General features: G+C 37.5%; 1 protein-coding gene across 9 annotated transcripts in view; it reads left to right on the top strand.

Moving 5' to 3' along the window:
* The window catches only part of RGS7 (regulator of G protein signaling 7), a 523,559-nt gene extending 517,269 nt beyond the window's left edge, over positions 1–6,290 (top strand). For all 9 annotated transcript variants that reach the window (XR_010412359.1, XR_010412358.1, XR_010412356.1 and 6 more), the window contains one exon: positions 5,599–6,290. Coding sequence is in view for 1 of the 9 variants with exons in the window: in XM_045877558.3 (XP_045733514.2) it covers positions 5,599–5,649 (51 nt within the window). In the remaining 8 variants the exon portion in view is untranslated. The remainder of the gene's footprint in view (positions 1–5,598) is intronic.
* The last annotated feature ends 6,742 nt before the right edge of the window (positions 6,291–13,032 follow it).

The following is a 13,032-nucleotide window of genomic DNA, read 5'->3' as shown; positions in this document are numbered from 1 at the left end:
AGTGGCTTTCATCTTTTTTTTTATTGCCAACCACATTTGACATAGTAATGCATACGTGTTCATGTGTTTGTGTGTGTATGTATTTATTGTATTACTATATAAACTGCTTGTGTGTGTGACAAAATAACATTTCAGAAACAGTACATTCCCTTATTATGTGTGGTGCACTTTGATATATTCCAAGCTATTCTATAATATTTAATTTTTTTCATAATGTTGGTAGCATCTATCTAAATTGATCTCCTTACCCACTAATGCAATGAATTTGAACAAAACATTATTTTAGAAAAAACATATAACATGAATAATTGATCAAAATATAATCACTTTAATATGTGTGTTACTCATAATAAGCCAACACTATGCACAGTATAATTTCAGTTTTGTAAAAAAATAAAATTAAAACATTTTTTAAAAAGAATGATATATTAGTATGTAAATAAGTGTATTCAAGTAATGTTTATTTATTCCTTATATTTTTCTATGTTTTCCTCAATTTTTCTAATGGATATATGCTACTTTTATTTTAGGAAAATATTTTAAACAGAGGAAATGAACCTATTTGGCTTTAATCGTTCTTTCTCAATCCAAACAGGAAGCTAGTAATAGATACTTAAATGTAAATGTGTTCATAAACCCTCTGTTTTTAGTACATAATAGAATTTTTTCAGTCCTCCACATTTTATACACCTGCTCCCAAACTAGCTATAGAATCCTTTTTTTCTTCCTTCTTTCCCTCCTTCCTTCCTTTCTTCTTCTCAACGATTTGAGCTTATCTATAACTTTCTAGGAACTGATACTCTACATAGTTTTGTTAAAATTATTCACATGTTCAGTAAATTCATCTGCAAGTTTACCCAGGAGAATTGGTTTCATTCCAAGCAGGGAAGAGCTTTCCAAAATAAGAGTTAAACAGGCCCAGATTCTGTTAGTCACTATTTAGGGTGTGACCAGGGTCCCCCATATCTCACTCCACTATGTCTCTCCTCCCTTAAGTCCAAAGTTAACCCAAGACATTTGAGTCTCATTACCTTAGTTTCTAGAAGCTTATTTTTAAAATTTCAGCCAAGGAACTTAACTCATGCAAAGAATCAAGTATGTATTGGGGGATTCTGTAATGTTAATGTTGTTTAACAGCTGTTGATTGTTTCACCAAGCCAGTTGACTTGATGAGTCAGATGGCTTGTAAATGTGCTAGTTCTGATTCTATGGGCAGGACAGTCCAGAGAGGGACTCACCAGAGGAGTTTAGGGGGCAGTTAGAAGGCTCTAGCAAGAACTTAGATAAGAAGGTCATCTTTGAAAAGTGGGGAGAATCTGAACAGGTATCTACCACCATGGGTAGGTGACCCAAACTGATAGAATATCAGGTGCAAAGGCCAGCCAAAGAACCATTTTGTGGGGTGATGAAAGGCAGTTTGAAAGGCCAGGAAAGCTAGATTATAAAGGATTTTGGAATCCAGGAAAATGCAATGGTATTTGTAAGTGAAACAGGGCATTTTTCAACATGAGAGTAAAAGAACAGATAGTATCCTTAAGTTCTATGTCTCTAGTTGCATGCCCTGTCTCTAGTCCAGCTGTATCACATTATCATCAAGCAGTCAGCTCCTTACCATGTAGCAGTGGGGCTGGGTCTCTGGTCAGACAACTGGATCACGTACACCAACAGACACTCAGTTGGCAAGACTTGCACTTTCTTATTCTCAGTCCTTCACTATGGCCTCTGGAGCCTACAAGACATTCTAGAATATACTTCTGAGTCTACAGAAATGCATAATAGACACAAGGAGGCAACGACAGGAAACAAAAATTGGAATTGTAGGAGAATGCAAGAGTTAAGAAGTTACCTATTTTTTTAATCCAAAAGATGCTGAAAATCCCCCTACTTTTCTCTTTAAACTCTTTCATGGCTATCTTCTAAACATCCTATCCCTTCATTTCTTCTCAGTCTGTTTGTTGTCCTATAGGTCAAGAAAGACTGCTGCGTGTTTTTACAACAGTAATAAAACAAGTGGCTTAGTCACCCAAGTAACTGTGGCTTCTCTCCACTCCCTTTATGGATTAGTGTCTGTAGGAAAAGAGAATGGAGAGTGGCCTCCATCTTCCTAGTGCCCCAGGCTCTCAGATTGGAGCTACGAGCCTGGCTTTCCTGTCCATTTCTACCGACTCACAGCTCCATATTGTCAACTTTCTGTTACTACTTTAAGAGCAAGAAAGATTTTAAAAATCATGTAAAATTTATAACTATTGGTAGTTACCTTAGAGGAGCTAAGAACAAACACATAGGTTGCTTGTTCTGACTTTTTTGGGGGGGAGGAGGCGGATATTTTCCTAACTATAACAAAATTTCTATGGAGCATTTAAGAGGTGAAGTTTTACTGTGAGGGACCAGAAAACTCTCCTTGTGTATATGATTTTATGTGATAACTATATTGTAGATTAGGTAAGTGTTCTATATTCACTTAGATGCCAGCAAAATCTGAGCTGTATTTTTGTCCTGAAACTGATTATGTGCTTCTTTTTTTAGCTTTTTGCTCATTAACTATCTATTACAAAATCTCATAGGATATTGAATTTTTGTTTGGTTTTGTTCTGAGTTCCTGTCTTTGTCTTTCTCTATGAATTGCTGTTTCCAGTATAATCCTTTTTCTTTAGAATCTGACAAGAAAGGGTATAAATGACATAACACATATATAGGGATTTGGTTAAAAATAAACATTATTCATATGGAATTCAGTTGTAAACAAGTTTCCAGAATTACGATTTTAGAACTTAACTGTAAAAATTTCTCAGATTCTTCAACTTGGAACAGTTATGAAAAGTTAATTGGTGGGGCTGATTCAATACAGCCTCTGAGGAACTGCACTAAAAAGGAGTTTTATAAAACAGCAGATGTGTAAATACATCCTACAAGAAAAGATCAATATTCTTTTTAATTTAAGATTTTCCAGTAGAGTGAGCAACCATATTTCCTTGTGCACTAGGATAGTGCCAGTCTGTTTTTCCCCAGTATGTGAAAAAGGCAGGATTTTCACAGCCTTTGCAGATAGATCCCAATGATCTAGAGTTTCAAATTCACATGACTCACTGGGCACCCAGGCTATTTACTTTGATCCCAGACTGGGGCATGTAAACCTTTTTTTTTTTTTCTGTTAGTTGTACCCAAATTTGCCTTTTAGTTTTCTCAATGCACATAACAGATATCCTTATTACATATTTGTTAAGACCATATCACACAAAATGTTTCATCATGTGACTGTTTCCCATCTCTGTTCATCTGTTCTCCTATTATCACAAATCCCCCAGTTGACTGTAAGCCTATGCTTTTCTATGGATTTCTGTGAATGGTATTTTTTAATTATCTCCTAAGACAACAGCCTGTCAAGCTAACCTTGTACCTCATCCCTTTTTTAATGAAACCTATACCAGGCCAAGTACTAATAGCTTCAAGGAAATTTCACAAATCTGTAGAAAGAGAGCCATGTTAATATTTATTAGATTTACAAAGATGACAGTAATTTTCACAGTCCAAATAAAAAATGATTATATGAGTTTCAAATGACTTTCTATTTCAACGTGACTATTTCATTCTTCTTCCCAGTAGTTTTTAACAAATCACACTAATCTGCAGTTTTATCAGTAATAATTTTACATTAGCATCTTCCCCTCCTCTGCCATATAAGCATTCACTCTTACGCCTCAACCAATATGGCATTTTCTCCATCCCACATATGGCATTAGAAACAGTAAGCCCTTTTTAAAAATACATTATTCAGCCTCAGAATAAATATATATAAATTCATGTACACACTTATATTAATAGCACAAGAAATGAATACAATAGTAAATGTAGGCAATAGTGTGGTCTTCAAGTATAGAAAGGTAACTTTTAGGTTCCAACACTATTGGATCAATCTATTGCCCAGATTTGGGATGGAAAAGCAATATAATTTTAGATTCCAGTTCATTAGCAACTTTATGCCCTTTTAGAGTCAGAATAGACTTTGGGTGTCAGTGTCCTAATGAGAAAGCATTTAACAATAAAAACAATAATAGTAATAACATAATGAGATAATAGCCAACATAAACTTAGTACATGGAATGTTCCAAGAATAGTTTTAAGCAATTTAGTTTCATTCTTCTTCAGAAAAAGCTTTTAAGTAGGTACTGTGATTATCCCCATTTTATAGATGAGAAAACAAGCACAGAAAGGGTGGCAAGAAGGAGCAAAACATACCTTGTTTATAAGGCCAATATATAATGTAAAGTAGGGTGTCTTGTTAACAAATGGCTTTTTCTTTTCTTTTTATTCCTTCCATAAAGTGACTAAAGCATAGCCAGTGGGAAGGCATCTTCAACTATTAGTTGCTAGATGCTAAGTTTTGAACCCTTTTCCCCAATTAAAAGAAAATGATGCCTGATTTTCCATTGCTGCTGTCCATGTCAGCCACAGGGCTCTTTTCAGTTACTGTGAAGTGTGTAAAGAAAGCTTGATTTTGAAATTATTGATCATTTCTTAAACATATTGCTCTTTTCCAAAAATATGGCCATGAGTGATAATTTCTCTCCCAACACCACACTGCCTTTTATCAAACTCTGATCCATATTAGGTAGGTAGTAAATCAAGACTACTGTTATGACTAATTTATTACTAAAGTATTATATTTCTCAAAAAATCTTTTGACCTTACCTTATTATTTTATACTCCGAAAAAGACAAATTCCATTCAAATAAGTGGACCACCTTATTTTTATTGCTAGAACATATAAAATGAGAGATGAAAAAGAAACCACCAATTGACAATCTGCAACTCTGATCAGAAATTTCAAACATTTTTTATCTCTCTAGAGTACTAGTATTAACAGGGACAGTGTTGGATTTCAAGATTTCAAAAAAGTGAATATGTACTCTAGGTATTAACACAATATATGGAATCAGAATATATGGGATTTTTATGGGGTTGGGGTTGGGGTTGGAGGAAATCAGGTAGAAAAGGATAGGGAGATGCCTGGTTTGAAATAGGGAGCAAATAGACTTTTATCTGTAGATGTATAATTGGCATCTTTTTCTCCATTACCATATAGGACAGGGGACAGACTCAATCTTGAGTTTCTACCAATTACACCTTTAAAAATGAATTTTGTTTAATTAAATCATATCCTCTGCATATCCAGATATTTATAAACATGACACTAATTCCAGCAATTGAACAAGAATGCATTCACATTGCTACCTTTCAGGGCAATTTACTAAGGTTTCTTTTAACATGTTTATAACCAGTTGCAAATCTAGGTGTTGCATCATTGCGACGCCTTGATGAAACGTTTATGGACATGTTTTATTATTTGCTGATCTGTGCTGTGAACCCATCAGTCTGTTTGCAGTGGGGAGGAAGTGGGTAGAGGGGTGGGAGGGTGGAAGAGGGGCAAGTCATTTTGTTTGATGTGTTGGTGGAGGGAGGAGGTTTGAACTAAGATGTACCTAAAGGGTTTTGTTTTGACCCGTGCACAAAAATCAGCTGCAATAAATAAATGCTGCTCATAGCAGGTTTTCAGTGATCATACTGTTTTTTTTTCCTGTGTTTTATATTTTTTCTCAGGGGAAATCTCTCACGTCAAAGAGGTTAACAAGCCTCGTTCAGTCTTACTAAAAGGATCATCTTGTAGCATGGAAGCAGACTGGAGTCTTTGCATATACTTTGTAGCTCTTTGTTGTTACCTGGAGCAGAGGACATTAGACCAAGATGTTGCATGAGCAAAGGACCTGAATTGTTCTCTCTTTGTGTACATTAAGGCACTGCCATTTCAAGTGACTCTACCATCTCAATGCCTCCATTTCAAAATGTTGTCTGCTTACTTTCTCCTTGTACTAAGCTGGATCTGTGTCTTTTCCTTTTTAACAAGTTCAAGTGAAGTAAACTTTTTTTTTTTTTCCTCTTTCTCTTTCTCTTAAAGCTTTTGCTAGACACACAGTTCACTGAAAATTCACTCAGTCAAAAACTGGAAGAATTGTAAAAAAAAACATATATCAATAAGTATACATATGGCTTCACATTTATTAAACAATAAATTAGCACAGAAAGTTTCATTTCACCAATGTGTTCACAGTCAGAAAAAAGCTCATGTCTTTGTTGTCTGTACATTCTCGGTTAATGTTTCTTGCATTTATTTTTATACCATATTTAAATAAGAAACACCTTTTACTCCAAATGTATTAAAGTTGATCCCTTCTCTGTAAATTTGTGTATGTTTATATTGTTGTTTTAACTTTCATTAAAAGATGCAGAATCTCGTTGTTTTTGTAACTTTTGACTTCTGCGTGCTGACAAAGAAAATGCTGAGAAAGCATCCACAAATGTAGACTTGCACTTTTAAGATATCACCCTGCATGTTTATTTAGGGCTTCAAGGCAAGCTTAGATGGCACAGTAGTCAGGAGCTGACAGAAAGTGTTTCATCTGGGGCCTAATCCAGGACCAGGGGATGTTTTTTCTTCCACTCAAGAGTAACACAAATTGGCCTTCCACATTTTTAGAGCTATTTCACAGGCCTTTCAGCCTCATTATGAATATGCATCTCTGTGTATTGCTAATGGATATTTCTGTGAGAATTAGGTTTGAGTGTGACTTCCGCACTCAGGAACTGGTATTTTTCTTTAAAGTATCATTCTAAAAATGCCTTAAATCAGCGACTTTTTAACACTTTGGTGGTTACTAATTCTTTCGAGAACACAATGGTAATTAGTAATCTTTAGTAAGTGCCTGCCACAGTAGTATGGCCTTTACATGCCCATAAGATCCTCACATTTAACCCTCACAGGAGCACTATAAAATTATTTCTGCAATTTTGAGACTATTAAAGCAGAGGGAGGTTAAGTAACCTGTCAAAACCACACAGCCATATAGTGAGTTGGTACGCAAATTCAGGTAGTCTTACTCCAGAACCCACTATACTACACCAATCCACTATACCACACAACTTCTTTTGGTAAAATCTAAATGAAAATCCATATATACTATCACATAGGAAGCATTTGCAGTGAATTTTAGGGCATTCACAGAATATCCTCTGAAACTCATCCATGGACCCCAGATAAAAAACTTGACTCCCTTTAAGAGTTGGGTCAGTTACACAAAAGGTCACACAGTGGGGAGAGGGCTTAATTTGTTTACTTTTGCGTCCACATAGGCTTAGCAGACTCTGGATATTTAGAAAAGTAGTTATTGTAATTAATTAATTATTAATTACTGTTGGTAAATTTAAATTCTGAAAAAACAAATACCAACATCAGGGAGAAATTAGTTGTGAGTCTGTGAGCTAGTGTACAGAACTGTCACAAAATGGGAGAGAGTTGATAGGAGAAATTATATATGGACAATAATCAGAACACTGTAATTACTTTAAGATTTAAAAAAGATTTAATTATATGCCCCATGACTTTTTAAAAGGAATACATAAAGTGCATGCACATAAATCTAAACATATAGATGTTCTCCCTTGGAAACACTTAATTCAGGACAGCGTTGGACAGATGGCACTGAAGCTAGATTGAAACACTATGTAACAGAAACATGATTTGAAAGAAAGCAATAACCAATTAGAAGAATATGATGAATAGATGATGAACCTTGCACAAATAAGATTGGTTATTTCGGAGGCTATCTCTTACAAATTGTCATTCCTTAGGTGCCCATCCTTACTGAAAATTTTAAGTTCCAAATCTATACAGAAATAAAAGATGTAAGAATGGCAAGAGGACAGAAAAGAGAAATATCCAGGCAAGTATCCCCAAGTCAGGAGCTCCTAGTAAACATGCAAGTCAGTTTGAGTTCAGGACATAAAACTTTTAAATAGGCTAATTTAACATAGTTTAGACAAGACTCAGGATACAAAACAGTGTATTTTAGAAGCATATAGAAAAATGTTGGAGTTCTTGCAGTTAGTTCACTCATAAACATATGGCAACTCTCTCCTACCCCACTCTAGGACAAATTGATCTATAAGGCACAGAAGAAAAAGCTCTCAAGTTTCTAATGAATAAAATGGTTTTTAAGAAGTCTTTTTCTACCTTCACACAACTTAAAAATTTACCCACTGAAGAAGTGGCCCAGAGTTTCCACACTCAATTGCAAAACTTTTTAGTTCATCCTCTAAATTGCATTGAACCGATTCTTCTCTCTGCAGTGTTTACAACAATGTTTTCTGTGGATTTACAACGGTTTTCCTCCTTGAATAAGAGTAACAGAAATATGGTCAGCAACTCTGCCCCTCTCAGGTACCAGGAAAATAAATGAAGGAAAAAAGGCTCCCTTTTCATCATGACAAGTGTGTGAGTAGATGTTGCTACTCAGGACTTGCACATGCGTCCCCCTCATTCTCCTGGCTGAGTGCTCACTTCTCTTTATAGATGTATGAAGGTTTATGAATAATTTTGTTCTATGTGGAAAGCAAGTCTTGGCTCCTAGCATAAATTTAGTCCTGGTACATGCACTGATTGTCTCCACACATAGGATTTGTGTGTTCTTAATTACATACTTGAAAGAGCACATTGAAATAGCCATTGACTTTACTTTGCCCATGACTGTCTCTTTGCATATTCTAACACCCTCTAAAACATCAACAGGAGGTAACCAAAGGTTCCCCTCCATCTTCTAAACCATCTTAAGAAGACAGAGATAGTGAAGAATTTGATGAATGTAAAGGATGGAGAAAGATCTAAGTCGTGTATCACCCCAAATTATCCCATATATTTTATTGTGTACAATCATGTTTTTATATCTTTTTATTCAGAATTTTGTACTCCAAATTAACCTTTAAAAAGATGCCAAATGTGATGGGTATTAAGGAGGGCATGTACTGCATGGAGCACTGGGTGTTATACGAAAACCATGAATTGTGGATCACTACATCAAAAACTAATGATGTATTGTACGGTGACTAACATAACATAATAAAATAAAATTTAAAAAAAAAAGGATGCCAAATGATATACCAAACATAAGACATTATCATTTAAAAATCAGTTTATTCTTTATTTTTTTTTAAAGATTATTTATTTATTTATTTGACAGAGAGAGAGAGATAGCGAGAGTAGAAACACAAGCAGGGGGAGTGGGAGTGGGAGAAGCAGGCTTCTCACCGAGCAGGGAGCCCGATGTGGGGCTCGATCCCAGGATGCTGGGACCATGACCTGAGCCGAAGGCAGACGCTTAATGGCTGAGCCACACAGGTGCCCCTAAAAATCAGTTTAAGACAGAAACTGTTGTATATGCTCTTGAATACCTGGAGAAGTTTCTATACAGCTGAAATGTAATGCATTTGCAACTTCATCTTTACAAAGGTCATTAGTTGCTGGGTAGACATGAGTACTCCTTGATTAATAATCTGATTAATAAATCTTGATGTCCTTATTAATTTATGAGGCCTCAATCACTTCAACTTGTTTGGAAATTAAATAAATTGGAGTGTGTTTGTTATCTTTTTAAAGGTTAATAACATCTAATTCCAGTACTTGTTGGAAGGATTAAGACAATGCATCTAAATTACCAAGTGCAGAATTAGGTACGTAATTAGAAGTCAAAAAATAATATTTACCTTAATATCTTCCCTTTCTTTTCCTCCAAAAGGTCATTTTTCTAAAAAAACACTAAGACATGTTCAAACACCACTCTTAGCTTGAGTGGAATCATTTGGTTTGAAGTTCAGAAGGCCAAAGCCAAGTGGTAAATCAGGATACCAGAGACCAGGGCAAAGACCTGGAGAGTAGTCAAGTGTGATGGTGGAGTTCAATAAAGCATTGGTACCAAAAGGGTGACCAAAAAGTGAAACTTGGCTAAGTCAAGGAGACTGCATCCTGAACAAGTGAATTCTGGAAACTGCATTTCTGGAAAATAGGAATAGGCCTTGTTAGAGAGCAGCTGTGGCCTCACCTGAATATATGATGGAAACTTCTAGGAACAAAGACAATGTGAGCTAGAGGTGGAGGGGAGGGCAGATGGTAGTGATAAGGTAGCAGGGGTAAAATCATCACTCTTTCTCAATGCAGGATGACCTTTGTCTGGCCTCAAAACATAAGGAGAGGAACTCCTTCCCTATACACCAAATTTCCAGAGGTCTCATGGACCAAACAGGGAAGTGGGTATTAAATATAAGCAAACTGAATGATTTGTCATGGGAGGTGTTAAAGACTCTGCAACCTCTTGATTCCATGACACAAAGCTCCAGTGTTTGCCAGGTGAGTTCTTTGATAGTCCCAGTCAAGTGAGATTGTAATACACAGCCTACAGAAAGCTTGGTTCACAAGATGGAAAGGGGATCTAGAAGAGTTTCCCGTAGGCCACAGGATTTGAATTGACTCTGTAGGGTGACACAGCAATAAAGTACAAAAATCCATTCCACATACCAGTTCTTATTCTAGTTATATGCCCTGGCACTTTTGGGGATGCAGACATATAATGGAACCAACTATATGATGGTACCTACTGCAACTTGCAGTGCTCAGTCTCCATCCCCTTTCCCTAATTTCTTCCTGCCTTTGGCCTTCCCAAACTTCTTCAAGTGTTCAGGCACAAAAGTCCCTCTTTCTGCCTCTTTTTCATAGTACACCTTAATGGCCCTAGCGCAAGACTGACTGGAAAGAGTCTCAGCTTCCTGTAGGCTAAGATCTAATATTTATGAAGGTAAACATTCTAAAACCTCCACTCACTCCAAGTGGAAATGATTTTTAAATTTTCAAAATTAACAAACACATAGCTGCTAATGAAAGTGAGAAAGGGAACCATTTCCTACAAGAAAATAACCAAAGGGAATATTTGGTATTGTCAGAGGCCAAAGTCACTTGGCACTGGAGACCTAGGCATAAATCCAAGCAGAAAGTACAGGGACAGTGACCAGGACTTCTCACACATTCATAGCTACAGACCCACACTCTGCCATGAACAGAGACTGGGAAAACTTTGCACAATTCCCAAGGTTGCTAGAGAACTAAGCCGTTTTCAATGACCTTAGTGTCCAGTATGTTCCCACATACATGAAGGGTAGTGTCATGTCACCAGCATGTGCAGGGCAGGAAATGTATCATGCATGCAGGAATATTCCCTGAGCATAAAATGCACCCTGGCCTGAAGCTTTGAAACAGACTATTATTTTCCATGAAAGCAAATATAGGAGAAATGTGTGGAATGTGACCTTACAAACTACACTCATAAAAATGCTTAAAAGGATAAGCATTGTGAATGACACAGCAAACGGAAGAATTTACACCAAAGGAAATAGACAAGATCAATCTGAAGAATGCCTCAAGAAGTATTTTTAAATGTTTAAAACGATAAAGTATGTAAACATGAGAAAAGAGGAGGCAGGATTATTTTTATAAATACATACCAAGAGTTTCATAGTGAAGCTTTAGAATATTAATGAAAGAGAATAGAAAAAAAATATTGCAAAAGTTGCCAGGAAGCAAAGTAATATAAGTCTGGTTGACATTATATTTATATTTGGAAATGTGGAATGTCAGAAGTCAGCAGAGTGAAACTCTGATTTTAAAATTCTATATTCAACCTGACTTCTGAGAAAGATGGTGGAGTAGGAGGACCCTACACTCATCTTGTTCCATGAATACAACAAGGTAACACTCACATCATTGTAAATAACTAAGAAAATGATCCAAACACAAGCAGAACAGATTCTCTACAGCTAAATGTAGAAAAGAAGCCACATCAAAGAGGGTAGGAAGGGCATAGATGTGGTGAGGAGTTAAATGAACCTGCAGACTTTCCTGGGGAGGAGATATGCCATGGGAGCAGATTCTCACACCAGCCACTCCAGGCTGGAGGATCCCCATAACATTTGGCTTTGAAAACCAGAGGGGCATAATTTCATGAGTTCTTACAATCACCAGGCCTTAACCCCTTGAACTTTAAAAATAAACAGGCTCAAGAATGGGAGAGCCAGGAGAGTGAAAGAAAACTGAGTCCCTGCACTTAACGAGAAAGCACAACAAACAGCTCCAAGGAGATAAAGCATAGAAGCAGCGGTTTGAAAAAAAAAAAAAAGCCTGGGGCATGTGGGAGAGAGTTTCTTTACTAATCTTAGAGCCTGTGCTAGATAGAGGGGCATGGACCTTTGGGAGACTTCTCCAGGAACAAAAGAGCTGGTGGGTGCCATTCCCCCCCCCCCATCCCCCAGCTTAAACACATGAACACCTTTGGGAGACAACAAAGTGTCAGTACTCACTACCTAATTTGCTAACATTACTGCCCCACCCTCCCATTCTCCTTCGGACATGCCCCCTCCAGCCAGGCCTCAGCTCCAGGTCCCCTCCCACAGCAGACATGTCCAAACTTTGCTAACACCAGGTACCCCACCCCCACATCCTCCTTCAGACCTACCTTCAAAATGCACTTGACCAGAGACCATTCAAACCAGTGCCACAAGCCTGGCCATGTGCAAGCAGCCCCAACAGGGATCAGACCCACTCCAAAGTGACTCATGCCCCAGGAAGAGAGGTAGATAACCACATACACTAATCCAACTCCGGCTGCAGCAGTGGGCTGGGGACACACAGATGATTTGACTACAGGGCCCACCCAACAAAGAAAGCTTCTCAGGGGAAAACACAGGGAGATTGCCCTGCAGTTCAGTGCCACTGCATCTCTGGCAGACACCTGGTCTGACTCAGGCCCAAGGAGGCCCCAGACTGGTCCACTACAACACAGGGACCAAACCCTGCCCACAACAGGCAAAGGAGCCATCGCAGATGACTGGACTGAAGGCAAAAGCAGCTCAGCCACAGTAGTAGGGCACATGCCGACCACATAAGAGACATTCCTGAAGTGCCAGGTTCTGGTAAACAAGGAATATTGCACTATAGGACCTCTTCCTTATAAGGCCACTACTTTCAAGAGCAGATGTAATGGAATTTCCTACCACACAGAAACAGAGAGTTAGGCAAAATGAGGAGACAGAAGACTGTGTCCCAAATGAAAGAACAGGACAAAATCACAGTAATCTCCACCACAAAAAGGAGATAAGTAA

Source organism: Mirounga angustirostris, unplaced genomic scaffold (genome assembly GCF_029215605.1).
Source record: "Mirounga angustirostris isolate CCGP_5_RB_7025 unplaced genomic scaffold, mMirAng1.0.hap1 SCAF_6, whole genome shotgun sequence".
Classification (NCBI taxonomy): Eukaryota; Metazoa; Chordata; class Mammalia; order Carnivora; family Phocidae; genus Mirounga; species Mirounga angustirostris.
Note: the sequence above shows the minus strand (reverse complement) of the source record. Positions and strands in the feature narration are given on the sequence as shown.